Here is a 27,903-nt window from a genome sequence, read left to right as displayed (position 1 = left end):
TTAGGCTTAATTTGCCAAATGGTTATCTTTTCTCAGTGCTGTGTGGACTTGGACGTCACTGGAGTTTACTCCAACAACACAACACGGACTCACTTATTTTGCTCTGCAGAAGCTGCTTCCTTTGTGGAACTACACATAGGGATCTTACAAACCCAGTCTCTGAAGTCAGAGAAATGACTACAGAAAGGGAGAGTCAGAGTTGATCCATCTTGTGGTTAAGGTCAAGAGACCAAAATTTTTCTGAAACATGATTTGAATGTTTTAACTTTGCATCAAAGTCCATTACTAGAAAGGATTTTTTTTTCTTTTTAATTTAAAAAGCAAGCACATGCAATTGTGGAAAACAGTACATGGAGTAACTGTATGACCCAGAATATTCCTCTCCTAGGTATAAACCCAAGAGAAATGAAAAATAAATTTACCCCCAAATTTGTACATGAATGGTCACAGCAGTAATCATAATAGCTAGAAAGTGGAAACAAATCAAATGTCCACCAACTGATGAATGAATAAATAAAAAGTGTTATTTCCAAACAAAATAACATTATTTGACAATTAAAAAAAAAAGGAATGAAGTCATAACACATGCTACAACACTGATAAACCTTGAAAATATAAAGTAAAAGAAACTCTTCTTAAAAGTGCACATATTATATGATTCCATTTAAATGAAATGTCCGGAATAGGAAAATCTATAGATACAGGAAGCAGATTAGTAGTTTCTAGAAGCTGGGGCAGAAGGGAAATGGGGGTGACTCTGAAAGGGTATAGAATTTTCTTTTTGGCTGAAAAAATGTTCTAATTAATTATTGCATAATTCTCTAAAAATAATAAATATCATTAAAGTGTACATTTGAAGTGGGTGAACTATATGTGAATTATATCTCAATGAAACTGTCAAAAGGAAAGCACACTTCTCTTAATTAAAATAAAAATGAATAACTTCCCACCTCTAATCCCATACTTCACTAATGAATTATGATAGAACAAGGCTTCCCAATCCTATTCATTACATAACCCCAAGGCAGTCACTACCAATTGAAATTAGCACTCCTTTGAATGGATAAAGAAGATATGGTCCATATATACAATGGAGTATCATGCCTCCATCAGAAAGGATGAATACCCAACTTTTGTATCAACATGGATGGGACTGGAGGAGATTATACCAAGTGAAATAAGTCAAGCAGAGAGAGTCAATTATCATAGGGTTTCTCTTATTTGTGGAACATAAGGAATGACACGGAGGACATTGGAAGAAGGAGGAGAAGTGAGTTGGGGGAAATCAGATGGGGAGACGAACCAGGAGAGACTGTGGGCTCTGAGAAACAAACTGAGGGTTTTGGAGGGGAGAGGGGTTGGGGGATGGGTGAGCCTGGTGGTGGGCATTAAGGAGGGCACATATTGCATGGGGCTTTGGGGGTGGTGCATAAACAATGAATCTTGGAACACTGAAAAAATAAAATAAAATTAAAAAAAATTAGCACGCCTCGAAACTTCTTTGACATCTCTATATGGAGTGGCACTTTACTTGGGGTTCTGGTTAGTACACTGGGTGAAAATGGCCTTATTGCCAAAATTAGACCTGAAAATCCCAAAATCATCCCCTAAATCCAAAAGGGGCAGTATACATGTTTTATAACTGTAATTCTCAATCCACAAGATTTTAAGAACCAGTGAATTTATGAAACAAGATCTAAGTAGATGTCTGACCATCTACCTATACTGTCTTTTAAGACAAATACCTCTGTGTTTTATAATTTAGCATTATAAATAGTAAATGAGATGAACAGGTATCATCTCCAGCGGGGGTGTGTGTGTGTGTTATAAGTCAAAGTGTATATGTGCACAATGTAATTTCAATACATTTGGCAAGCACTGGCTATATCAAAGCTCAGATTTCATGTTAAACACTGTATCTACATGCTAGTTTCTGGCAAGTCACTGTCAGTTTTTCTATCGTCCCTTCACATTTACTGAGTACCCTCTTGGTATAAAGCTTTGAGCTAAGTAGATATATGTTTTACGTAAAACCAAGATACAGTCTCTATTTTCAAGAACTCTAGACTCAATCCTAATCAATTTAAAGTTTCCAAGTTCTATTTATTTTCATATCTTAAATTAAGTAACCAGCTTCACTCCCCACTTCTCTCCACCCCAAGAACTCTTTGTATAAGTCTCTGGCTTAAGTCTTGTTCCAGGTTCATTTTAGCAATTATGACATACCTTTCTTTCGAAGGAAAAGTAGGGAGTATGCAACTAATTACGCTAAAGATAACCAGAAGGCTGGCTTATAGCTGGGAAAACAGGCGGCCAGGAACTAGCCATCCCTACTTCTGGGTGTCAGTAGGTCTTATCGCTGGGCACAACTAAGAGTTTAGCATGGCCAAGTTCAATGAAAAATTTAGGCATTAGCTAAGAAGTCAAAAGGGAAGAGGAATGGCAGCTTTTTGCTTGCTGAACGTTGATGGTGCTCTCAACAGCTACAATCAAACTCAATAACCATGCTGCTTAGGGGCACATTTCTTAATACAAAGTAGGTATTCTTGTTCAATTTCAGAAGCTTGTCTATTTTACATTTATAACCTACTTAGATTTCAAGCACCTTACTAAAAAAGGATGCAGACTTGAGTCTTATTTTTCTTTGGATCCCTAGTATCTAGCACTGAACCTGGCCCACAGAAGATGGTCAGTAAATGTTGAGGGAATAACTGTGAACCCGACATATGCAGATCTGTGTACTCTTACAAGGAAATAGGAATCAAAGGCAAAACTGTGGAGGCAGTAAAAAGATCAGTGGTTGCCAGGGGGTGGGGGTGGGAATAAATGGGCAGAACACAGGATTTTTAAGACAGTGAAAATACTCTGTATGATACCATAATGATGGATGCATGATACTACACATTTGTCCAAAGCCACAGAATGTACAATACCGACAGTGAACTGTAATGTAAATATGGACTTCGCATGATTACGACATGCGTATCAGTGTAGGGTCATCAGTTCTAACAAATGCACCACTCTGGCAGGGACGGTGATAATAGGGGAGGCTATGCATGTGTGGGGGCAGAGGCATATGGGGAATCTCTGTACCTTCTGCTCAATTTTACTGTGCACCTTAAATTGTTCTAAAAACAAACAAAAGCAACCACTAACTACATTTGTTTTAAAGAGCAGGAAAGGCATGCACATTTATTTTGGAAAGCCTTTCCTCTGAAACAGTGCTCTTTCTGGGAGATGTGTGGGGGGGGGAGGATGAAACAGTGGGAGAATGCCCACTTAACTTTTTATTAGATTTCACCTGATTAGAATCAAATGGAAGCAACTCTTAGGCTTAAAGTTACTCATGGACACCTATTTGACAGGAAAAAGGAAAAAAGAACAGTGATTTATATCAAGGGGATAAAAGCAATTGCTATGTGTGCTTACCCTCGGTTCTGTAAATCCTCTAGATTAGAGGCATTCCATTCTGAGCCCTGTGCAACAACAACAACAACGGAAAACAAGGTTAGGGAGTATTAGCAAATGAACAAAATACAATACTCGAAAAGGAGTCCTATAAGGGAAGAAGCAGAACCAACAACATCTATCATGGTTCCCTTCTATAGGTCCAGTACTTTATACATGACCACATTTAATTTTCACAAATGACAGGGCAAAAAAGTAAGCTTCATTTTTACAGATCAGAAAACCAGCCCTCAAATAATTCAAATAATTTCTGCTCAAGATCACATGCTGGAAAGTTGTCTCCCCCAGATTATGCGCTCTCTCTCAAATAAACAAAATAAAAATCTAAGAAAAAAAAAAAAAAGAATCATACTTTGCATTTAGTTGCCATGTCTCTTTCTTCCTTTCTTTTTTTTTTTTTTTTAAAGATTTTATTTATTTATTTGACAGACAGAGATTACAAGTAGGCAGAGAGGCGGGCAGAGAGAGGGGGAAGCAGGCTCCCTGCTGAGCCAAGAGCCCAATGCGGGGCTCGATCCCAGGACCCTGGGACCATGACCTGAGCTGAAGGCAGAGGCTTTAACCCACTGAGCCACCCAGGCGTGCCACCCCCCGCATGTTTCTTTCTCATTCAGTCTGGTCTTAGACAGTTTACTCCAACTTTATTTATTTTGGTTTTCATGATATTGACATTTTTGTAGACTACAGGTTTGTAATCTTGGAGAACTCCTCACAATCTAAATTTGTCTGATTTGCTTCCTGATAATTAGATTCAGATCAAAATTCTTGTCGAGAATAATACAACGCTGGTATTGTGTATTTCCTATGGCATCAAATCTTGAGGCACATAACGTTCGTTTGTCTCCTTGTTTGCCAGGTTGAACCTGAATTCTTGGTAGGTACCTTTGTATCTGCCACATCCCACTACTGTACTGTAAAGGTTTCTTTACAATTAATTAGTAATCTTTAGGTATTAGTAATCTTTAAAGTCAGGTGAATATCCTGTTTCACAAAAATCTTTTACCTTATGGTTTTAGCATTAACTGCTAACCTTGTCCAAAAAATCTTACTGGACGTTGACAAAATGGTGGTTTTTTAATTCTATTATTCCTTCTGCATGGGAGCTGGCATTCTTCTTTGTAAAAGAGAGTTTCACCTAGTCATTCCTTCCACTCTGAATGCCACTACGAGTTCTTGAATTCTTTTTGTATTTAAAATGTTCTACAATCCGGGGTGCCTGGGTGGCTCAGTGGGTTAAGCCGCTGCCTTCGGCTCAGGTCATGATCTCAGGGTCCTGGGATCGAGTCCCGCATCGGGCTCTCTGCTCAGCAGGGAGCCTGCTTCCTCCTCTCTCTCTGCCTGCCTCTCTGCCTACTTGTGATCTCTCTCTGTCAAATAAATAAAAATAAAATCTTTAAAAAAAAAAAATGTTCTACAATCCATCACCATTTTTTTTTTCTGACACTCAAATTGTCCTAAATTTGATCAGTGGGAATTCTCTTCAAGCAGGCAAGCTCTTTTTTATATGACCCTGCTAGTTTCTGAGTATTTCCTTGCTTTCTGGCATAAGAAATTGTTCCAGATTTACTTCGTGAGTGGAATTAGTGATTTCTCCAAGGAGCCCTGGTTTCTTTTAGCAAAGAATGATATTTTGCAATAAAAACCTGGACATTAATTAGATATGCTCATAAATATTGGGTGTTACTGCTTCCAAATTTCAGTGGACAGATCAGGAAATATTTTTTATTTATTTATTAATTTTATTTATTTATTTGACAGAGAGAGATCACAAGTAGATGGAGAGGCAGTCAGAGAGAGAGAGAGAGAGAGAGAGAGAGGGAAGCAGGCTCCCTGCTGAGCCGAGAGCCCGATGCAGGACTCGATCCCAGGACCCTGAGATCATGACCTGAGCTGAAGGCAGTGGCTTAACCCACTGAGCCACCCAGGCTCCCCAGGAAATATTTTTTAAAAAATATTGAATTTACAGGAGTACCAGGTGGCTCAGTCAGTTGAGCACCCAATTCTTAGTCTCAGCTCAGTTCTTGACCTCAGGGTCACGAGTTTGAGCACCCCCGCCCCGCCGCCTTGGGCTCCACACTAGGTGTGGAGCCTACTGAAAAAAAAAAAAAAATTGAGGGCACCCAGGTGGCTCAGTTGGTTAAGCAACTGCCTTCAGCTCAGGTCATGATTCTGGAGTCCGGGGATCGAGTCCCGCATCGGGCTCTTAGCTCCACGGGGAGTCTGCTTTTCCCTCTGACCTTCTCCTTGCTCATGCTCTCTCTCAAATAAGTGAATAAAATCTTTTTTAAAAATTGAATTTACACAGGTACCTCCAATTCAAAGTTAACACAAAGTTCTCCCTTTTTTTCTTGCCCCTTTGTCATCATTTTTATCTATTTCACAGTGATAACCTTGGTTTCCAACAACTCATTAACTCTATTTACAAAATAACTTCAACATTACTACACCAATATCATAACCAAATACAAATCTATCCAGTTCAAATTTTCTTTGCAGTTCTTTTCTCTTCCTATGAAGAGGTTCATTCAGAATATTATGCTCAAAACTTATTTGAATTAATTTCCTTCTTTTTAAAGTAATTATTTTATTTTAAAAATAATTTTTAAAAAAGATTTTATTTATTTACTTGAGAGAGGGTGAGAGCGAGGGACAGCACAGACGGAGAGAGAGGAGCAGACTCCTCACTTGAGCAGGGAGCCCCACGCGGAGGACCCAGGACCGAGAAATTATGACCTGTGGTGAAATCAAGACGCTTAACCTACTGAGCCACCCAGGTACCCCAAATTAATTTCCTTCTGTGAAGTTATCCATTTGCTATACATTTGGGTTCATGTGCTCCCGTTTGCATTCAACTTTAGGGTGTGTTTTTTCCATCTGATTTTGAATATGCAAAACTTTCATAAGATTGAAAGTTAAAAGTTTATTAAAAAGTAAACTTGAAGTCTCACTCAGTTCACTTCAATCTCTTTAATCTCCAAGGGTAACCATTTTCATTAGTTTCTGGCTTATTCTATCTATGTTCTATTTTGAAAACAACAACAACAATAACAACAACAAATATATCCTTATTACCACTTCTTACATAAAAGTAGTATACTACACATACTTTTGTTCTTAACTTGCTTCACTTTACAATTGTCCTCGGAACCACTCCATTATCACAGTTCACAGAGATCTTCCCTATTCTTTCTTACACTTATATAACACTTCATTGGATAGTGATAGAATAGTTTATTCAATTAGTCTCCTATGAATGTTGTATCATGTTTGTGGAAGTGAGGTTGCTGGGTGAAGGGCCAATGCATAGTTTTGTTAGACATTGCTAAATTCCCCTCCATACAGGCTGAAACAATTCTGCATTCCCACCAACAATGTATGAAAGTGTCACTTTCCCCACAGCTTTGCCAACAAAATGTGTGGTTAAGCTTCTGAATTTCTGCCAATCTGATAGGTATGAAATGTATGTCAGTGTAATTTCAATTTGCATTTCTCTTAAAAGTAAAAGTTAACAACTTTTCATTGCTTTAGGTCCATTTTTTTTTCCACTTTAAAAAAAAAAGATTTTATTTATTTATTTGACAGAGAGACAAATTATTTGACAGTGAGAGAGGGAACACAAGCAGGAGGAGTGGGAGAGGGAGAAGCAGGCCTTCTGCTGAGCAGGGAGCCCGATGCAGGGCTCCATCCCAGGACCCCGGGAACACGACCTGAGCCGAAGGCAGACGATTAACAACTGAGCCACCCAGGCGCCCCTCAGGTCCATTTTCTATCTTTGGATTATCTGTTCATCTCTTTTGAAAAGGCAAACATTTAAAAGTAGGAATTTATCTATTTTAGAATTATGCATTAAATGGAATTTAGCATTAGAAGACTCAGGTTCAAATCCCAACTTCCCACACTGCTGTGGGGCACTGGGCAAATTGCTAACCTCTCCGTCTTTGCTCTCCTTACCTGTAAAATGGATACTCCTCCCACCATAGTCCTATATACCTAAATGGGTACCTTCTCAAATCACAAATAGGAAGTTTTCCTGATCCTTTCAGCCATGTGAGAATACAAAGAAGTCTATGACCCAGAATATGGTCCTCACCTGACCATGCAGGCACCCTGATCTCAGATTTTAGCCTACAGAACTATGAGAAATAAGTTTGTTTATAAGTCCCCATCCCAACCCCCAACCCCCGACCAAAAAAAAAAAAAAAAAATCCAGTTTCTCCCATATTAAAGTGCAAAAACCTTCTACCCTGAATTCTCTTCTAGACATTCTTTCTAGACATTTCTTCCCTTCCTAATATTCATAGAAATAAAATCTATTACTTCCTCTGATTTCTCATTTCCCATATGTTTCAACTTACAGCACTGTGATTTCTGCCCTCATCACTCTTGCTAGTGTTACTAATGACCACTTCTAATTATCTACTCCGGGGGTCTTCCATGGCTTATCCCCTGGCATTCCATGCATATCTGATATGGTTCATTACTCTTCCTTATAGAAACAGATCAGATTGGACAAGTATCTAGCCTCACACCTGGCATAAAAAAAGAGTCAACAAATGTTTATTGCATGAATGATCAAATAAGATCAGCAAATGAAGCACTCTGAAAACTGTAAATGTTATGTAAGCATTATCATCACAAGACAAGTGATACGTTATTTAATTTGGCTGTTGAACTGAGAGATATACATCAAGGATGCTGTGAAGTTCCATTCAGGAAAAGGACAGTAACTGATGGGCAACTGATCTTTTCTACAGACCTGAGAGCTCAGCTGAGTTGCTTTCAAAAAAATAGGGAGGTTCTGAAGACTCTGTGCTTATTAACCTTTGAAAACAAGCTGCCACACCAAAGAAAGAGGTAAGAACTGTAAAGAACTTCAAGGAGACAGAAGCCAAGCAATAAGGGTTGAGAGGCTAAATGGTAGCCAGGGAAATGTGACCACTTCACCTCTTAATTTAGAAGTCTAAATCCTCTGTGGAACTTTGTCCAGCTAGATGGAAATAACCCTTACATGATGGGAAAAGTTCATGGTTTTCATCTACCTGTCCAGAGAAAATTCAACCTGACAATCTGAAATGGCACATATCCAGAAACAAAATAAAAGAAAAGCTTTGGCTACTGACTCGGTGAAGTCCATATAACATGACTTGGGACTGTGCTTGGGTTCAACCTGAAAGGAAGAACTGCAGTCAACATGGTGTAATTACTTTTTCCCCCTCAATATAAATACTATGCATATTAGCCCCCTGGAGCCCTCCAAAGACTCTTTTTCTTTCCCCCCTCTCCATGCTTCTCAGGCTTACAATGACACAATTCCATGGGGTTTTTCACTATGTTCTATATAATTATGCAAAGCACATTCAAATCTTACTAAAGTGTAAAATGAAATCTTGGGACTATAATACATTTTTAAGTAAGTTCATTTCCATCTTTCACTCTGGTTTCCCTACACTGTGCCATAGCCCAGAGGCCCAAGTGACTAATTTCTTTCTTTCTTTTTTAAATTTTTTAAGTAGGCTCCATGCCCAATGTGGAGCTTGAACTCATGACCCTGAGATGAAGAGTCGCATGCTCCACTGACAGAGCCAGTTAGGCACCCCCAATGACTAATTTCTTTTCAAATACTATCCTTAGAAATAGCCTTGTGAGGGTCCAAATGCTCCAAGCAAAAGAGAAGAGAGCACATTCATAGCAAATAATAAGGAGCTCATAGCAAATAATAATAATAAGCAAATAAGGAGGACTGTATTCAGGTTCTGCTAGGATCAATATAACCTGATATAATCTCCAAGGGCTGGTGCCTTGTCCAAATCTTCTTCAACTTACCATACCTACAGCCGCAATACTGTGAGTCACATTATGAAGGCAACCAGGAATAAGAGTTCTGTTCATTTTTCCTTCTGAGAAAAGTTCATGCTACACATCTCCAGCTGATGGACCAAAATCATGAATAATTAAAATAGCCCATTTGATTTAAGTCTCATCTATTCACATATCCTTCATTTCTCTGCACCTGCAGAAGTAACTACCAATTTGGGGCTTAATTTTTCTTTGAAAAGGAAACATTATTCTGTAATGTAAAAATATTAAAAAAGATGACCATCAGCAATAAAAATCGACTCGTTTTTATTCATGAACAAAATTACTGGCTGTGTCCAATATTCCCGTGTTTCCCTTGTTCAACTAAGAAAGCTGCCTGTCTTTCAGCAAAGGGTCTCTGTTCACATTTGGCTTTTTCTCAGCCGAACTGGACAACCTCCAGGAGAACTGTTGATATTGAGACTTGGTTGGGCAAAGGCTTCCAGCTCAGAGAAGTGGTACACTCTTAAGGGTGTGGAAGAACTTCTTCTGGAAATACCCTGGCTTCCAACCAATCATTCCTCTCTTCTTGCTGCGGATTTTCTTAAAACTATGCTTTATACTTTTCTTCTCCATACCAGCTGGACACCTTTTTAAATAAACATCCCTGTGCACTGCACTGCAGAGCTGAGCATTCTTCTAAAGGAAGGGAAAAATCCTGCTGCCTCCCTTCACACAATCTGCTTGCACTCCAGGCATGGCAGCTACGCACAAGATGAAATGACTTTGCAGAAAATTAACACCACTGCTTGTAGCTTGAATAAGACCTCTTTTTCCGTGTCAATTGCTAGGAAAGCCAGCAGAGCACAGACTCACAGAGGGAAGAGATAGGGGTTTGGATATAGGAAGGATATGGTGGTGCAAACAAAGGGGGAAGCCACTGATGAAAAAGTGTTCATGCACTCACTTTGTTGGATAAGAGTTAAATTTCAGAATTCTCCAGTTTGCAAGTTTTTCCCAAATAAGAAAAATATTCACAATGGAAAGAACATATCCATTCTCTAAAAAAGAGAATTATATCTGAAGCGGAGTAGGATTTCCCTTTTTCAAAAATATAGAGGCACATGTTAAAAAAGTAAGACTGGCATATTATATAACAAAAGGTATCACTGTTTATCTCTTTTGCTGACGATTAAATGTTACCGTCTTTTGAAACTAAGCTTTCTACAATGAACGTGAATTATTTTTGTAATAAATAACCCAACACAGGGCGCCTGGGTGGCTCAGTGGGTTGAGCCGCTGCCTTCGGCTCAGGTCATGATCTCAGGGTCCTGGGATCGAGTCCCGCATCGGGCTCTCTGCTCAGCAGGGAGCCTGCTTCCCTTCCTCTCTCTCTGCCTGCCTCTCTGCCTACTTGTGATCTCTCTCTCTCAAATAAATAAATAAAATCTTTAAAAAAAAAAAAATAACCCAACACAGAAGAACATGCCAAGAATCATGCTAAGTGAAATAGGTCAGAGAAAGAAAAATACCATATCATTTCACTTATAGGTGAAATATAAAAAATCAACAAGTAAAATCTGACTCTATACAGAGAACAAACTGGTGGCTGCCAGAGGAAAGCTGGGTGGGGGGGATTAAGAGTTATAAGCTTCCAGTCATAAAATTAATAAATTACAGAGATGGAAGCGTACAGGATAGGGAATATAGTCAATAATGTTGTGATAACATTGTATGGTGACAGATGGTGACTACACTTACGGTGGTGAGCACTGAGTAATGTATAAAATTGTTGAATCGTTACGTTGCACACCTGGAACTAATATAACATTGTATGTTAATTATGCTTCAATCAAAAAATAAATAGAAAGGAATGGACCTCATGTAGCTCACTAAAAAAATTAAATTGTCTAAGCTTTCTCTAATGAACGTGAATTATTTTTGTAATAAGTAAAAAAGCCAAGAAAGAAGACTATGCCAACAATTATGAAATATTAGGATGAATATACTGGTACAAATACTCAATTTGTAGTTGATTAGAGACTAATCTGGGGAGAAGCGGACTGTTTTTTCTGCTAAGAGTACCACTAAAATTTCTCTATATGTTCTAAATTATATCATTTCAGGAGGAAGAAAGAAGGTAGTTCTTGAGGGGGGTGGTACCAGAGACACGGGGAAGTAAGCCCAAAATTAAACAGATTGAACAGTCTGACAGTAACTGTATTTAATATTCATCATGTCCACATCTTTTTGGTGTTAAAATACAAGCTAATGCAAAAGTGACTTCCAAGTTTATAGCTCTGATCATTTTCTAACATGAGCTATTTTTGGCTACAGGCACTTGCCCTTCATAAAAATTAGTCATGTTACACAGACACAGTTGGGGGCAGGGTCCATTTGAATGAGTGACTCATAAGTTTTCTATAGATAACACAAAATATTCTTTCCAACAATACACCAGCAGGGAATACTTGAACCCTTGTGGAGGTAGACGCAAAAGACAACAAAGTCAAGTGCTTTACAAATGGAAAGGTCAATGATAGTTTTGCATTATGATCTACACCCAGAAACGGCAACACACATTGGTCAAGTTAAAGTAATGGAAAAAAGTTCCCTTTCCAGCTCACAGCTTTTCATGAGTAATTTCATAGCTATACAGCGCTATGAATCATTGTGCAAGTACACATACTCAAGACTGTCATAAAGTTAATTCAGGGCACAAGCCTTCAATGGCATAAAATCTGACTGCCTGGTGATACAAACTCTTGAATATTCAGGGGTAAGATGATCCAATTTAGTCAGTTCCTGTGTATTTATTCCTCTTGTTTCCTGTTTCTCAGCTTCTTATCATTTCACAAACGTCCTCACCAGAGAAAGGAAGCGAAATTCAAACCAATCAATTTATTTCCTTGTTAGCATTTTTGGTCAAAGTGTGTGGGAAGTGGAAGCAAAACAAAGTTCTGACATTCCCACTGATTTTAATTATCCTTTTTAACCTTATTCCTACTACCATGTACAGATGGAAACTAAAACTCTTTAATATTTGGGAGAAAAATGGGATTTTAGAAGCTTTCCTAATCCATTAGTTAGAAAGGTGTCCTTGGGCTAATTTCAGGTCACTGAATGTTCGGAAACCATGAAGAACAATTTTAAGTCACTGAAATTTTAGCAAACACAAAAGTATTTGGGGGACTCAAAATGTAGCTAGCTATAAAGTTCCAAATGTTTAAAAGTCCAATAGTCTCTCAGTCATAAGTAGTTCCCACCTGCTCTACTCAGATATGTAAGACTTAAGGCAAATTTGGCAAATCTGAAAGAATGACCTCAAAGTATCATTCTATTTGTATACGCTGTATACAACTATTGCGGGGGTGCCTGGGTGGCTCAGTGGGTTAAGCCTCTGCCTTCTGCTCGGGTCATGATCTCAGGGTCCTGGAATCGAGCTCTGCATTGAGCTCTCTGCTCAGCAGGGAGCCTGCTTCCTCCTCTCTCTCTACCTGCCTCTCTGCCTACTTGTAATCTCTGTCTGTCAAATAAATAAATAAAATCTTAAAAAAAACACAAACTATTGTGAACTGGTCTGCTTTTGACTTTTGACTGTCATGAAGAACAGATGAGATATTTAACAATCCAAGGTGGAGGGGAAGGGCCTGATTTGTAGCATTTGCCTACTTCCTTGGTGTAAATTTTCCCACTAGTCAATTTTAATCTATCAGCTTGACATCACCAAATGAGGAATTGGGAAGATATGAGCAGAAGCACACCATTATCTAACATTTCCACCATATAATACATGTGAATAACCTAAGAGCACAGATAACAGTTAAATGTAGTAAAAAACTAGGAAGTGATGAGGTTTGAATACTTACTACCTTTGTCTTTAAGTTACATTTTATTTTAAATATACTAAAATTTAACAGTTGCTCCTCCAGAGCTAGTATGGACTAGATTCCGCACAGCACTGTGAGTGGCTCTAAGACTTACCAAGAAAACGTGCTCAAATATCTGGGTAGGGCTATCCATTTGACCAAGGATCACTATCATTTCATTATCTATAAATTCCTTGAATTCTCGTAAGTTGCACACCATTTGCATTTCCAACTCAGTTCGTATCTGAAACAAGGAGGACATGTTTTACTAATCTCTGAAAAGTATCTCTGTGCTTTCAATCACTCACTATTTCTAACTCCATACCTACTGTTATTCCACACTCCTGGACTTGGAATAAGGAGAACTCAAGGTCTCTTACCTCTTTGGATGTGATATTCTCCAAATCCTTCTGCATCATTATCTCCCTTAATTTGGTTTTAATTAATCTCTCTGTTCGCTCACGTTCAGTTGGTCTGAGGAGAGAAATGGTGATTTTTCTTAGGCAGGAATTTGACTAGGTTAATGAATGTGCCATTTGATTATGCTTCCAAATTGGCAGACCTTCCCTCTATTACTCTCAAACATTTATATTCTGGGGGCATGGCAAAAAAAAGTAAAAGAAAAAGAAAAAAATACTTAAAAAAGTTTCTTTTCACAATGCATAGAATGTAAATGTGTAGAAATTATTACTTGAAGAGGATGTACATGTCTAAAAGCCCTTAAAATATATCCACATGCATCTATGAAGGAATAAAGACAGAAAGCTATATTGTGTATACCACTTTAACGCAGAATCACAGCCATACTGTTTCATCAAGTATCCCTGACTACCACTCGTGGAGCTAGAATACCAAGCTGAGTAGAACAGTGGTTTGACCCACTGATGGAACTGGGTCTTCAGTAGCTTAATATGCCACCGAATGCTGACCATTCATTACTATCGTTCTAGGAGACAGGAAAGACAAAAGAATGATTTCTGCCTTCTTCATTGAGGCAAATTCACTCCAAAATGGGTTTTTAAGGATTAACTACCCAGAGTACTTTCATCTAAAATGTGTTTCTTTTCATAAAAGCTCTCATAACATCTCTGTGAAACTGTTATCCCTATTTTACAGATAAAGGAAATAAACAGCTAAAAGGTTAAATGACATGCCAAAGATCACATACACTGGCAGGAGAACCAGCATTCTCAGCCCAGCCTAACACTCTACCTGCAGGATTATGTTGCTTCCCTTAATCTTCTGACTCTTAAAAATAAAATTACCCTTGGAACTTTAATAGAAATTAAACTACGAAGTCGACTCTCCAATTACTAGAAAGGTATTGGTTCATTGTAACTGGATGCTTCTCTCTAAAAGCACTATTTCATATTATGCAGAATTTGAGTGAGGCTGACAAAAAGGACTTTCTGTCTCATCTTTCCCTCTTACCTACTCAAGAAAGGTATCTGCTCTGCACCTCCTTATTTGGAGATGGAAATGGACTAAGCCTTCAGGCATCCTGCCTGCCCTTGCTGCCTACCGCCTTATCACTGGCTGCAAAAATAGCTTTGGTAATCTCCAAAGATGGCTGCTCTGACCTCATAACCTTGGGGCTCCCCACCACTTGGGCTCATAGTTTCTCATGAGCCCTGCAGAATACAGATAATGCCTGTGCCTTTTCCCTATCTGCCAAGGCATCCCTGTCTTGACAGGATTATAATTCTTAATCATGTTCCTCACCATTTTCCCTAGACATAGCTAGTGACAGAAAGTGATACATATCCGTCTTCCAATAAAAAATACTGATAGAAACAAATTTTACCATCCATGTGCATGAGTTAGATTCCCTAGTTAGCAATCTTTCTCTTAATCTTTCACAATACTTCTCTGGGACAGAGTGGTTTGGGAGCAGACACACCTGGGTTTTAATCACAGTCCTGCTACTTCCCAGTGGTATGACCCTGAACAAATTTCTTCCCTTCTCTGAGTGGGTTTCCCTTTCTAAAGGGAATTTTAATCCTAAAATTAGGATAAAAATCACATCGCCTCATAATAATCATATCTGCCTCATGAGGTTCTTATGAGGATTAAATGAGGTATCATGTATGAAATGCTTGACATAATATTTGACATACACTGGAGGCACTATACACGTTATGTTCCCTCTTCCCCTTCCTTGTATTTCAAAATACAAACTTTATTTGCAGTAGAGTACTTAAATCCATTTTGGCACACATTTTCCCTGTATGCTCAGCATTGTTTTTTAGGCTTTTCTAGTCAATTTAGGGAGGAGGAAGGAATGGAAAAAACATTACAATACAAATACATTTTCTTGCTCAATTTCACTAGACAAAAATCTGGAAAATATGTAAAAACACAAAGAAAACCAAAATCACTGAAAATCCCTGCATCAGAGATTATCATTTTATGATATTATTATTTTATGATAATATTATAATATTATGACCTACAGCTTTTCAGTTTTTCTGTGACAGACATTTGGTTAGTAAATGTATCTTAAAATCCGGGTTATATGGTACATACTAAGAGGTAACATTTAATGAGCTTCTACTATGCGCCAGGGACTACTCTTTACATCACTCTTGTTGCTTGGGGATAGAGACAGATTATAGCCAATTTCCTTTCCTTTTCTTTCTTTCTGATGTAATATCCAAATTTTCTTTAACAAAATCATGAGAAATGAAAAGAAGGGTTTTCTCTGTCTCATGTAAATCTGGTTTAGAATGTCCATTTTTGAGCCAGATGAGACATCCATTTCTTTGATACCCATCAACCAGCTATAAAGCATGAACTCAGTAACATTTCCCAAGATTCTGAAAGCCAGACTAATCCTTATCTTTTACTGTGGGATCTTCAAAGGACTAGGGCTAATGAAAAGGATGTCCTAGCATCAGTAACACCCTATGCAAAAAGCTTCCACTGCTTTTTTGCTTGCTCTGTTCACACAATTCTTGGAAATTTCACCTTTTCTAGTAAAAATAAGTTTACACTATTATCCAAACTAAGCATTTTCTTAAAAAAACAAAACAAAACACAAAAAAACCAGTGAACTGTTTTGGTATCCATTTAGGAATCTGAAGGTGAAGGTTTGTATGGTCAGATAGTAAGTAGCTACTCTTCTTTCCCAGCTATAGAATACCTTGGAAATGTAGAAAGATCAATTCAGAGCGAAATAAACATCCTGATTAATTTTGAAAATAGTCACATAAATTTCAACACATAGACCTAAAAAGGAAAAAACATCAACTCCACCTCAGGCCTTTATCCAACTCACAGTACACCAGGGAGATTTAATAAAATCTCACTGACAAAGACCCAACAAGGCAATGGTGGGGCTGAGTCAAACACTTGAATTATAAATTATTTTTTAAAAATATGTGAACAGAAATCAGCTTAAAATTAGCATAGTATCTATCCTAGACAGTCTTTTAAATTGACTGGAAACATCTTGTTTTTTTAATTATTGGAAACATCCCTTTAAAAGCTTCTCTATATGTCGGGGTGCTTGGCTGGCTCAGTCAGTACAGCATGAGACCCTTGATCTTGGGGTTGTAAGTTTGAGCTCCACATTGGGTGTAGAGATTACTTAAAAATAGAATCTTAAAACGAAACAAAACAAAAAAGCTTCTATGTCATTAATTTGCTTACCAAATGCTTCTTTCACAGATAATGCAAAGGCAGACTTCAGCCTAACTCCCTTTAAACTCAAATGTCAAATTGGTGGAATCCGAATGGGATTTTATGGTATAGCAATTCTTTACTATGGAGATTCCATTGTGCCCAGGAGTGAAACTCCTTAGGCATTTGCAGACAACAGAAAGAATAGGGTTCTTTGTGTGGCAGATGTGTAGTGCAGACATTGACTAATATCACTGGATAAGATTAATTCTCCAAGAGGAGAGATTAGGGAGGAACATGTTGCTTACAACCTCCCAGGATATAACAGAGAACACTTCAGTGATCCTGAGTTAGCTGACTTACATGTCTGTGAAGAGAGCTGGAGAGTCAGGCCGGTGGGACTGCACATCCTGCATAGCATTCCATTCATTGACTGATGACTGATCTGAGTTGATGTGGCTCTCGTAATAACTCACCCAGGTGAGAAACAGGCTGCCCGGGTAGTAGTTATGCATTCTGGCCACTTCACAAGCCTTGTGTAAACTCTGTAGTGCAGACCTGAAAGATACGCTGGGAAATGAGCACTGTAGAACTGTGGAGACATCACAAAGCCAATGATCCATGTGTACCCAAAACTCTTTCAATTTTTAAATCTTAGAGAATTTGGCCTCTGGAGAGAATCTATTCCCTGGAATTTAAGGTTCTCTGATTCTATTACCTATTCATAGCAATTGGCTAGACACTTCTTGCTGATGCATTATTAGGGATGGGGGTAGACAGTGGCAGGAGAACTGACAACCCACCAGTGAAAAATACGTCTGGGTACCTCTGGAGCTCATGATTCTGTCGTTGAAACCACGCTGTGGGTATGCTGTATCACTACAGAACTAAAGATCTCAACCATTTACTATATAAATATTTGTTTCCCTTGGCACAGAATCATCTTACAGTGTATATTTCCTATGATTCTTAGAGGGTCCACAAAGATCACATAGATAGATGTCCCTAAGCCTTGAGGACATGTCCTTTCATGCCCAAGAAGTACTAATCTAATGACATTTATCATTCTTGCTGCTTTAGTCTCCCAGTCTCCTTAAACCATTTATTCATATACTTGAGCCACTTTCTAAGAATAGCTCTGGTTATACTAATTAAATCTCTGACCATGAACTCAGGAACCCAAGAAGGGTAAACAAAACTGAAAGTACCCCCCCCCCTTTTTTTTGCTTTTCTTTTTTTTATTTGAGAAAAACCTTTTCAGTTATATACTTGGGAAAAGCTAAAGCCAGAAATGTTAGGAAATTAGTTACATAAGAGCAAGGATCATTCTACATTTTGTTTATGGATGTATCTCAAGTGCCTATTAAGAATGCCTAATTCATAGTTGGAGCACAGTCACTATTTGTTAAATGAAATGTCTTATTAGCTAAAAGCTAAAGGCTCTCTCCTACAGGAAGAGGTTATTATGAGAGAATTCTATATGCAATCCATTTACATCTTTCTTTGAAAAATGCCGTTTAATCCCCACCAATAACAAAGGTGATCCATACTAACTTTAGGAAATTTAGGGACCTTAAGTAAAAGGCAGAAATATTCTGTAGTCTGACCATTGAGAAATAACTACTGTTAAAGTTTTAGTAGAGATTTTCCCAGTCTTTTTGTCTATGCATAGATCTATAATAAAGATATGACCACATTCTACGTACACATTTTATTTCTTTCTTAAAAAGATTTATTTATTGGGGCGCCTGGGTGGCTCAGTGGGTTAAAGCCTCTGCCTTTGGCTCGGGTCATGATCCCAGGGTCCTGGGATAGAGCCCCTCATCGGGCTCTCTGCTCAGCAGGGAGCCTGCTTCCTCCTCTCTCTCTCTCTCTCTGCCTGCCTCTCAGCCTACTTGTGATCTCTATCTGTCAAATAAATAAATAAAATCTTAAAAAAAAAAAGATTTATTTATTTATTTTAGAGAGAGAGAGAGCAGGGCAGTGGCAGAGGGAGAGAGAGACTCTCAAGCATACTCCCCACTGGGTGCAGAGACTGACACAGGACTTGATCTCAACCCTGAGATCATGACCTGAGCCGAAATCAAGAGTTGGACGCCCAAACAACTAAGATATTCAGGGGCCCCTCTACCTACATTTTAAACTTGATTTTAGTTTACATCTTCTTGTCAACATCTATGTCAATATTCTTCAACTAGATTATTTTAACAGTTCCATAATTTAACTAATTCCTGTTTTTCAGATATTTAAATTGTTCTCCATTTTTTGCTATTATTACAACACTGACAAACATTCTTATAGTTAAAAATTTTGCACATATCCACAATTATTACCTTAGAATAAATTCTCAGAACTAAAATTACGGGGTCAAAAGGGCATGCAAAATGGTAAAGCATATTGGCAAATTGTTCTCAAGAAAGGTTGTTCCAGTTTATTCTACCACCAACTGCAAATGACAATGTCTGTTCCTTGAGTCCTTGTCAATCCCGTATAATGTAAATTAAAACATAAGATAATTAGCAATCTGATAATGGAAAAACATTTCAGTCCATTTCTATCAGGGAAACATTTTTCCTTAAAAAAAAAAACAACAAAGTTGCAGATTCTTTTAAGATGCCTTCTATTACTCAAAGTGAGCTAATTTCTCAGAGAAGTTTATCAAATTCTCAGAGAATTCTCTGTGAATTTCAGTTTCATTACATAGATTTAAAGGTAAGGTCCAGCTAAGTGCAATGTAGAGGATAGTCAGTGCATGTTGTCTTCAGCCGGGAAAACTGTGCTTCAAAAGCACATGCCACATGTGTCTGGGGCAAGATCCCTAAAATACACTCAAGGCTTAGCTACCTCAGATACTTCAGCTGCATATGGGAGTTGGAGGCTACAGTAACTACCTTCCTGTGAAGGAAACACCTGGTCTAAATGCCACTTTGATCCATAGATCATCTTTTTTCCTGTGACTTTAAGTTCACTGCTCTCCAGATGGTACCCCCAAAAGTTTATTCTGAATAAGCTAAGCTAACAGAAGTAGGACTAGTCAGTTTGCTTTAGAATATCAAAGATTGAACCAGTTTATTACTTGAATCTTCCTTGTCTTAAGAATTAAGAAAATGCTTTGTACTCTTCCTCAAAATGTAACAGAAAACACTGTCATTTATGGGACTTAGGCTGTTTGGTTTTACTTGGTACCTGGGAATAGACATGTCAGTTACCTTTAAAGGAGCCTTAGTCAAGGAAGGTAAAAGTCTTCCACGAGAAAACTTTTATTTATCTGTGGAATGTGCCCTAAAACTAAAAATCTGGTTTAAACACATGACCTGTAACTCTTCCCACCTCAATTACTGTATGAAATGGTAAGATTCTTAAGTTCAGTTGACTCTGTTTTATGAGGCACCCATCTCAAGCCTATCAAGCCTATTATTCAAGGGCAAATGAGCTCCCTGGAGTCTCTTTTTCAGGCTCCTTTATTCCTGTTTGGCTTTTGTTCTGTCCATTCTGCTCCTCATGAGGACTTCTACTACAGAGCAGGCAACTGAATGAGAAACTGAAATTCAAATCCTTAATTCAGGGATAGACTCTGAATCTTAGAGTCACACCATTCCCCAGTAATATTAAATCATTTTTCTAGATAATTTAGAGTAAGAGAATAAGAGTCTATTCTGCCTAAATGGAAAAGATGTTCTCAGGCCTGGTATGTAACCTCTCCAAAACTTTAGCTTTCTCATCACTGATAAGGAGCTAATAATATTATTTTGAGGGAGTTGGTGTAATGATTAGATATAATCCATGTAATGCACAATATCTGACACATAGTTAAGTAGCCACAAAGTGTTAGCTCACCGGCTCCTGATTATTAACATCTATAATGTTTAGGATTTATTTGCATTATGCAGTCTTGCAGTCATTAGCAATTTTAACGGAAACTTATCTATCAATAATATCCCTGATTACCCTAAGAAATTGAACACTAATGCGTAGTAGTGTGATGTTCTAGATTTGGCTCTAGACTGGGGCTAACTTAGTCAATGTGTCCTTATAAAATTGTTCCAGCCAGCAATCTGATTCATTAAGTATCCTCCAGAGTCTAAGAACATCTCTGAATCTCACTTGTTCACCAAGGCTTAAGGTCTTCCACTATGATAATTTGAAATAATTTGAACTTCCAGGACATCTTTAACTATGAGGGCCACACAAACAGATCACACAAAATCTTAAACACATAAACAGGTCATACAGCATTTTCATAGAGAACTGTACTATTTCAAATACTACTACTCAAAAAATATTGCCCCAATAATATATTTAAAACTTTCATAGGAAAAAAACCTTTCATAGAGACATTAAAAGTCCTCTTACCACATTGCCTGTACAGATACAGGTTTGAATATGTGCACTCTGTTATCCGTTGATACACTGAACCCACTAAGGGGAAAAAAAAAAAAAGAATGAGATAAAAATCCACAAATGAGAGTAGGTTACTTCAGTTCTGAGTTTTCAAGGTTATTTCTCAGACTAGTAACTGCTGGCTCAATAGAAGAAATCATCAGACACTTCATGCAGAAGTTAAGAGTATAGGGCTTGACTGAAAAGCTTCAACAAATTGTCTGATTTTATCTACCAAGCAAAATGAATGGACTCCTACACTGGAGTTAGGGAATTATATAGTTTCCCAGCTGTAGTTGCAGACAAACTGTTCTGCTATATATTTCTGTTTGGAAGTCTTGTGGGTTCTTAGCAAACCTGACCCTGGTTTTATAAACTGGAGCAAACATCTTGGTCTCTTGGGGACACATTCTAAAAACACCAGGAGGTGGGGGTGGAGGGTCACTGGAAGGAATTGGCACAAGAAAGGGGTTATACTGTAGGCTGACAGATGGCAGAGGCGGCACGAGGTTATTTGAAACAGAACATATCATCCTCTGGGAGAGCATTGCAACAGTCCCACATGCTCAGATTAAAGAGTGAGCCAACAAACTAGCTTTTCTTTGTTTGGATTCTTACCATAGTCAGCCTAGAAGAAGAGAAGTGAGAGGCCCTGGCAAGTCGTATTTTTAACTCCACTTTACAAAACAGGACTCACTGAGTTGCTGACATGACAGTTTACTTGGGCACAATGGGCCTCCCACTGAGCTTAATGAATGGGCACTAAGATGGAACCCCACCCCTTGGCCTTCTATAAGGAGAATAAAAAGGGAAAGCTCTTACCCATCACCATCCAAATGAATTAGGGTATCACTCCAGAGGGGCAGGACTAAGCCCATGGTACAAGTGCTACTGCAAGAGAAGAAATAGTCCAAAGGTTAATTCCTGCTATTGTAGGAAGCAGTTCTTGATTAACTCTTTCAGCACAAAGATAAAGCCCTAAACTTTAAATTCTGGCATGTTAGAATGAAAGAATTTCTATCATATAACTATCAGTCTAATGCATGTGCTCTGTAGCTGTATCAGACAGGTGGTTAGTCAGGTCCTTATGCAATTAATAAAGAAAACTTACTGACTGAGCTCCTTGTATTGCTATCTCAAGAATGGCCATTGTCTAAAAAATCCAGGTGATTGCTACTGACCTGTGATTGGCAGGTTTCACCCCAAGGTCGCAGCATCCTACTCAACTCCAAAAATAATTTCTAATGCCAAGAACTATTGCTGGTTGCTGAAGACCTCTGAGATTTATGTATATTTATTGAACACCAATTGGGAAATAGCGTCTCTATCACACCACCTCTCTGGACAAGTGTAATCTACCCCAGACCCCTGCCACTTTCTCTCCTTAAGGCTGCCATAAACCATCTTCCCTTTCTACTCAGTCTCCCAAAGGCTCTGACAACCTCTCCTTGCCAATGTATCCAGAAAAGCAGCATTGTATAGTAGAAGGAACCTCAGACATGGGAGGTAGAACAGCAAAGTATGGTTGAGAGCACAGGCTCTGGAATCAGATGGGCTCTGGAACCTGGGTTCGGGCACTAACTATATAATTTCAGGCAAAGTATTTAATTGCTTTATGCTCCAGTTTCCCTATCTATAAACCGAATAAGGGGGCGCCTGAATGGCTCAGTGGGTTAAAGCCTCTGCCTTCAGCTCAGGTTGTGATCCCAGGGTTCTGGGATCAAGACCCACATCAGGCTCTCTGCTCAGTGGGGAGCCTGCTTCCTCCTCTCTCTCTGCCTGCTTGTGATCTCTGTCTGTCAAAAAAAAAAAAAAAAAAAAAATCTTAAAACCGAATAAGGGGCGCTTGGGTGGCACAGTTGTTGAGCCTCTGCCTTCAGCTCAGGTTATGATCCTAGGGTCCTGGGATCAAGTCCCGCATCGGGCTCCCTCTGGGCGGGAAGCCTGCTTCTCTTTCTCCCAGTCTCCCTGCTTGTGTTCCCTCTCTGGCTGTATCTCTCTGTCAAATAAATAAACAAAACCTTAAAAAAAAATACTATCTTGACTGGAATGTTTCTGAAGATTAAATTACATAACACAGTAAGAAATGTATATAACAGAACCAGACATACAATAACTACCACTTATTGGGCAGTTATACTTCGTCAAAATATCTGGATTTGATCCTCTTCACTATTTCAATTCCTTTTGAAAAGTTATTTACCCTCTCTCATCCTTAATTTCTTCATCTTAAAACGCAGTTAACAAAACCACTTTCATAGGGATATCATAAATATTTTAAAGTGAAACAATACATATGAATGTGTTGTCATTTAAAACAAATGTTGAATATGAATTTTTAGAATGAGTGCTCTAATACAACTAAAACTGACTTGGGGTACGGGGAGGGGGAGGGACATCATGAAAATGCATTGAAAACAGCATGAGGAATACCAAGCTTTTGCTACTAGAGTCACTGCAGGGCTAACAAAGGCTGTTCCCTAGGTGGGCTGTGTCTAATGCTTTGCACTGTACTCGCCGTCCTGTGTTACTCAACACCGAACACTGTGTGCTCCACCAGAGATTCCAGAATTCAAGAGAATCAAATCAAGATTGCAACAGGTTATATATTGCAACGGCTGGGCCTGAATTCCAGATGCAGAACTATCATGCAAGAATCCAAGAGGGAGGAAGACAGCTCCACCACTATTTTTGTTGAGTAGATGAGGTAAGCACAAGGAAAACTTGTTTCGAAGATGGCTTCCCAAAATGGAGTGGGGTTATTTTCAGAGTAGCTCCTTTTTCTTCCTTTCCTTTCCTTCCTTCCTTTCTTTTTTTTAAAGTGTGTGCTTAGCCAGGTTCCTAGCAACAAGTATAGTTTGGGTATAAATATGAAGGGTTTACAGCCTGGTGACAAATCTTGAAATTAAGTAACTATAGAAGAAAATACAGACGGTCCAAAAGAATGTGATCTGTGAGCTTGTGATCAGATTCCAGTTCAACTTTGGACAAGTGACAGCTATATACAGGAACCAAACATCACATGTTCAGCTTATACTCAGGTCAGGCTGCTTCTTTACACTGAGTACCTTTTTCACACAACAGGAAAAAGAGGCCTGAATTAGGCACACCTATAATTTTTATCTAATTTACCTTGAGTTTCATGAGATTTTTCTCCTTTAAAGTATAGGTACTTATTTTAGTAGATACTCATCCCAGTCAACAAATATTTATTGAGTGCCTATACGTACCAGACATTTCAAGGTGTTGGGGGTACAAAGAAAAATTATAAAGCACCACCACAAAAATATTATTTTATGATTTGAAATATATTCAGTGCAATTTGGATGCCAAGGTTACATTGTATATTTACAAATTTATTACTTAAAATATAACACAATACTAAAAAATTATTATTGAAATATAACACAATACTTAAAAATACTATAAAAAGGCTAAATGAACTTGTGTATCATATCTTGATAACTATTTGGGAAGAAATGTCATAAACAATCTGGGTTCTACTTTGGCTTAGTACTGTTTTGAAACATCAACTTTTTATATTCTCAGATATAAAATGATACAAACTCCTTCAAAAACAGTTAAGCTAGAAACGATACTAGATTATGTGAGTGCCAGTATTCTGGTGAGGGCAGCACTTTTCTTAACTGTCCAAGGAGCTCATTCACAGAAGATTGATGGGAATTCATAATACAAAGTTCACCAAACAGAATGAAAACTAGTTTCTATAGCTTTTCACATCACATTTTTGTCTTCCATAAAATAAAATTTTCATTTGTTAGATATGATTCAGGCAGGACCATTACTGAAGACAGACACAGTTCAGTGAGGATAAATTATTGAGCACCCATATTAGTAAACATTCTTTATGATTTCTGGGAATGTTTACAACAAAGTGAAAGAGATAAGATTACACATCTGATTTCTTACACACTGGGTCAGAAGATCTGAAGTTGTTGCTTTGTATCTCTAGGGGAAGGCTCAAGTGAAGTTTCCAAGCAGTCCCTGTTCCTGTTTTATGGGGTTTCCAAGGGAGGAGTCAGGAAAAACCAAAGGAAATAGGATATAGAGTAGCACTGTCCAACTGAACTTTCTGCAATGATGGAAATGTTCTATATAGTACTGTCCATTAATGTAGCCACGAGTCCCATATAGCTAGAGTACCTGAAATGTGGCTAGTTGTGACTGAGGAACTGAAATTTAAATTTTGTTTAATTTTAACTTCTTTAAATAGTCACCATGTGGTGTTACTGAATGGGATAGCGTAGATCTAAAGAGATAAAAATCTAAATCAGAGGCCTTAAAATACTAATGAATATAGGCAAGATAGGTGCTCTTAAAGGATAAATGCTTACTGAAAGGTCTATTGCTTAGCCAACACCAGAGGTTAAATCCATGCAGGAGAAAACCTAAATATGGTTTACAAGCCTGTGCAATTTCAGAGCATACAATTAAAGGCTATAAGAGTTATACGAGGTAACAACTCTGGCCTTGTGATCCTCGTGAAACCACAAATAATTTTCAGGTTGACTATACAAGCTTAGGTAAACACTTGTTTGGGAAACCTAATGACAGTGTGATTCTTTTTCTCCCACCATCATGACAATTAGAATCACTCCTAGTCTCTTCTTTGTGGCTAAATTCTCCCAGGCCTGGGTCACACTGCTAGCTACTACTCCACAGTTCCATTCTAGTTTCAAACCAGGAAGTCAAATGCTTTGAGACATCTGGCAGGATTTCCTGCAGCTTATTATTTAGAGTGCAAAGATCTGCTTAGCCACATTCCACAGTCTTCCCAAGATTTCTCCAGAAGAAGTGGGAAAATAAAAAAGGAGAGCAATAAACTTTAGGCACACAAAAGAGCCAGGTTCTGAGTGTGGTATGATACCCTTAATTATAGGATGCAAAGTGCTGCTAAAGCCAAAGGTGCAGGAGTATAAAAGGTTCTGTTCTGAGTTAAAAAAAATCAATTCCCTCCCACCCCTCCCTTTTAACTCAGAAGGAAAAAGGAAGCAAAACATTTGGTAAAAGCCAAGGTGTAAGGCCATGAATAAATGCAAGAGATTAGAGCTAAAGTGGGCTCTCTTTGAACCCAAAATCTACTGGTGCACTATCACAAAGGGTACGTGCCCTAGAATCAGCAAAGTGAATCATTACTGCTTAAAATAAAGTTAACTACAAAGATAAGGCAGCTTTTTATTCCTGGAGATATAAGTTTACATCATTTATATTTAAACAATTTAAATCATTTATATTCATTACCATCTAAGGATGAGAGGAAGGTAAGGAATAGTGATAAATTAGGAACCAAAGACATTCATTGATCATCTTTCAAGACTGTATGACTAAGATACTTTTGTGCTCCCTGGTTTTAGGCATTGAACTTTAAGAGTAGAATAGCATAAGATGTTTTTGTAGTAACTCAAAAGGCAACTGGAATAGTTATTTAAAAAGAAGTTTTCTCATCCTTCCTTTTGTGGTACCATACCTGTCATTAGAGGAGAAATCCATTCCCAGGACGATGCTTTCTTCAGTGTCTTGTCTACCATTGGTTGAAACCACTACCATATAGCGTGTTCTGTTCTGGTAAGTACTTTCTAGTCTTACAGCCTGGAAGTTAAAAGACAACAGATGCATTAGGAAATGTAGAAGGTCAGCTTTAGATCATTCAACCTCTTTTTACATGAGCATCTTAAAGCATGCTCAGGAAGACTTAAATTCTAACTCCAGCTCATGTATTAACTATGAAACCTTCAGTAAGTTACTAAATTAATCAGAGGGAGATACAATAATACCTATCCCACTGGGTTATAAGAATCATATGAAATAGTGTATGTTTAGGGGTGCCTGAGTGGCTCAGTGGGTTAAAGCCTCTGCCTTCGGCTCGGGTCGTGTTCTCAGAGTCCTGGGATCGAGCCCCGCATCGGGCTCTCTGCTCAGCGGGGAGCCTGTTTCCCTTCCTCTCTCTCTGCCTGCCTCTCTGCCTACTTGTGATCTCTGTCTGTCAAATAAATAAATAAATAAAATCTTAAAAAAAAAAAAAAAGAAATAGTGTATGTTTATATAGCACAGTGCTTGTCATATAGTAAAAGTTCAACAAATATTGGCTACTAGCATAACTTATAATAATAGCAACTACCAGGGCATGTTCTTTTTTTAAGATTTTATTTATTTATTTGACAGAGAAAGACACAGCAAGAGAGAGAGCACAAGCAGGGGAAGTGGGAGAGGGAGAAGCAGGCTTCCTGCTGAGCAGGGAGCCTGATGTGGGGCTCGATCCCAGGACCCTGGGATCACAACTCAAGCCAAAGGCAGACAGACGCTTGAAGTCTGAGCCACCCAGGTGCCCCCTGACAGCAATTTCTAATTGGGATTCTTTCAGTGCTTCTCAGAGTCTCCTCTCCCTCAATTCTGTCACTAATCCCAAAGTAGCCAGGTGAAGAGAAAAAGAGACGCAGTCACACAGCTTAAGTGAGCCATTTAGCAAGGCAGAGGTGAGATTGTCCTGGCTATCTTTTTGGTTCTATTCTGATACTCCTAGGAAAAGCTAGGGAAGCACAAAAGGTAGAATTGGCTACATTAAAGCTTGTTTCTAATAGAAGCTGGTAAAACAAGAATGTAATGCTGACCATTCTGATTTCAAGTACACAGGTAGAGAGCTGTATTACTAACTTTATGTTCCATAAAGTAATGGAGCATTTCAAACCGAATTCATTTGTGAGACTCTAAGAAAAACTAATATTAAATGGATGAAGGTCTAACCCTAGTG

General features: G+C 38.4%; 1 protein-coding gene across 4 annotated transcripts in view; it reads right to left on the bottom strand.

Moving 5' to 3' along the window:
* Window positions 1–27,903, bottom strand: part of LOC111151603 (slingshot protein phosphatase 2) — a 242,645-nt gene that overhangs the window by 17,902 nt on the left and 196,840 nt on the right. For 3 of the 4 annotated variants that reach the window (XM_022509688.1, XM_022509690.1, XM_022509689.1), the window contains 7 exons: window positions 26,623–26,744; window positions 21,957–22,025; window positions 21,108–21,173; window positions 17,118–17,312; window positions 13,514–13,607; window positions 13,249–13,377; window positions 3,430–3,476 (listed from right to left, as the gene is read on the bottom strand). In XM_022509688.1, the coding sequence (XP_022365396.1) occupies window positions 3,430–3,476; window positions 13,249–13,377; window positions 13,514–13,607; window positions 17,118–17,312; window positions 21,108–21,173; window positions 21,957–22,025; window positions 26,623–26,744 (722 nt within the window). Of the gene's footprint in view, window positions 1–3,429; window positions 3,477–13,248; window positions 13,378–13,513; window positions 13,608–17,117; window positions 17,313–19,109; window positions 19,242–21,107; window positions 21,174–21,956; window positions 22,026–26,622; window positions 26,745–27,903 lie in introns of those variants that run through there. The other variant, XM_022509691.1, reaches the window with a different exon arrangement.

This window comes from Enhydra lutris, unplaced genomic scaffold (genome assembly GCF_002288905.1).
Source record: "Enhydra lutris kenyoni isolate GAN:26980312 unplaced genomic scaffold, ASM228890v2 scaffoldscaffold26, whole genome shotgun sequence".
NCBI classification, from domain to species: domain Eukaryota; kingdom Metazoa; phylum Chordata; class Mammalia; order Carnivora; family Mustelidae; genus Enhydra; species Enhydra lutris.
Note: the sequence above shows the minus strand (reverse complement) of the source record. Positions and strands in the feature narration are given on the sequence as shown.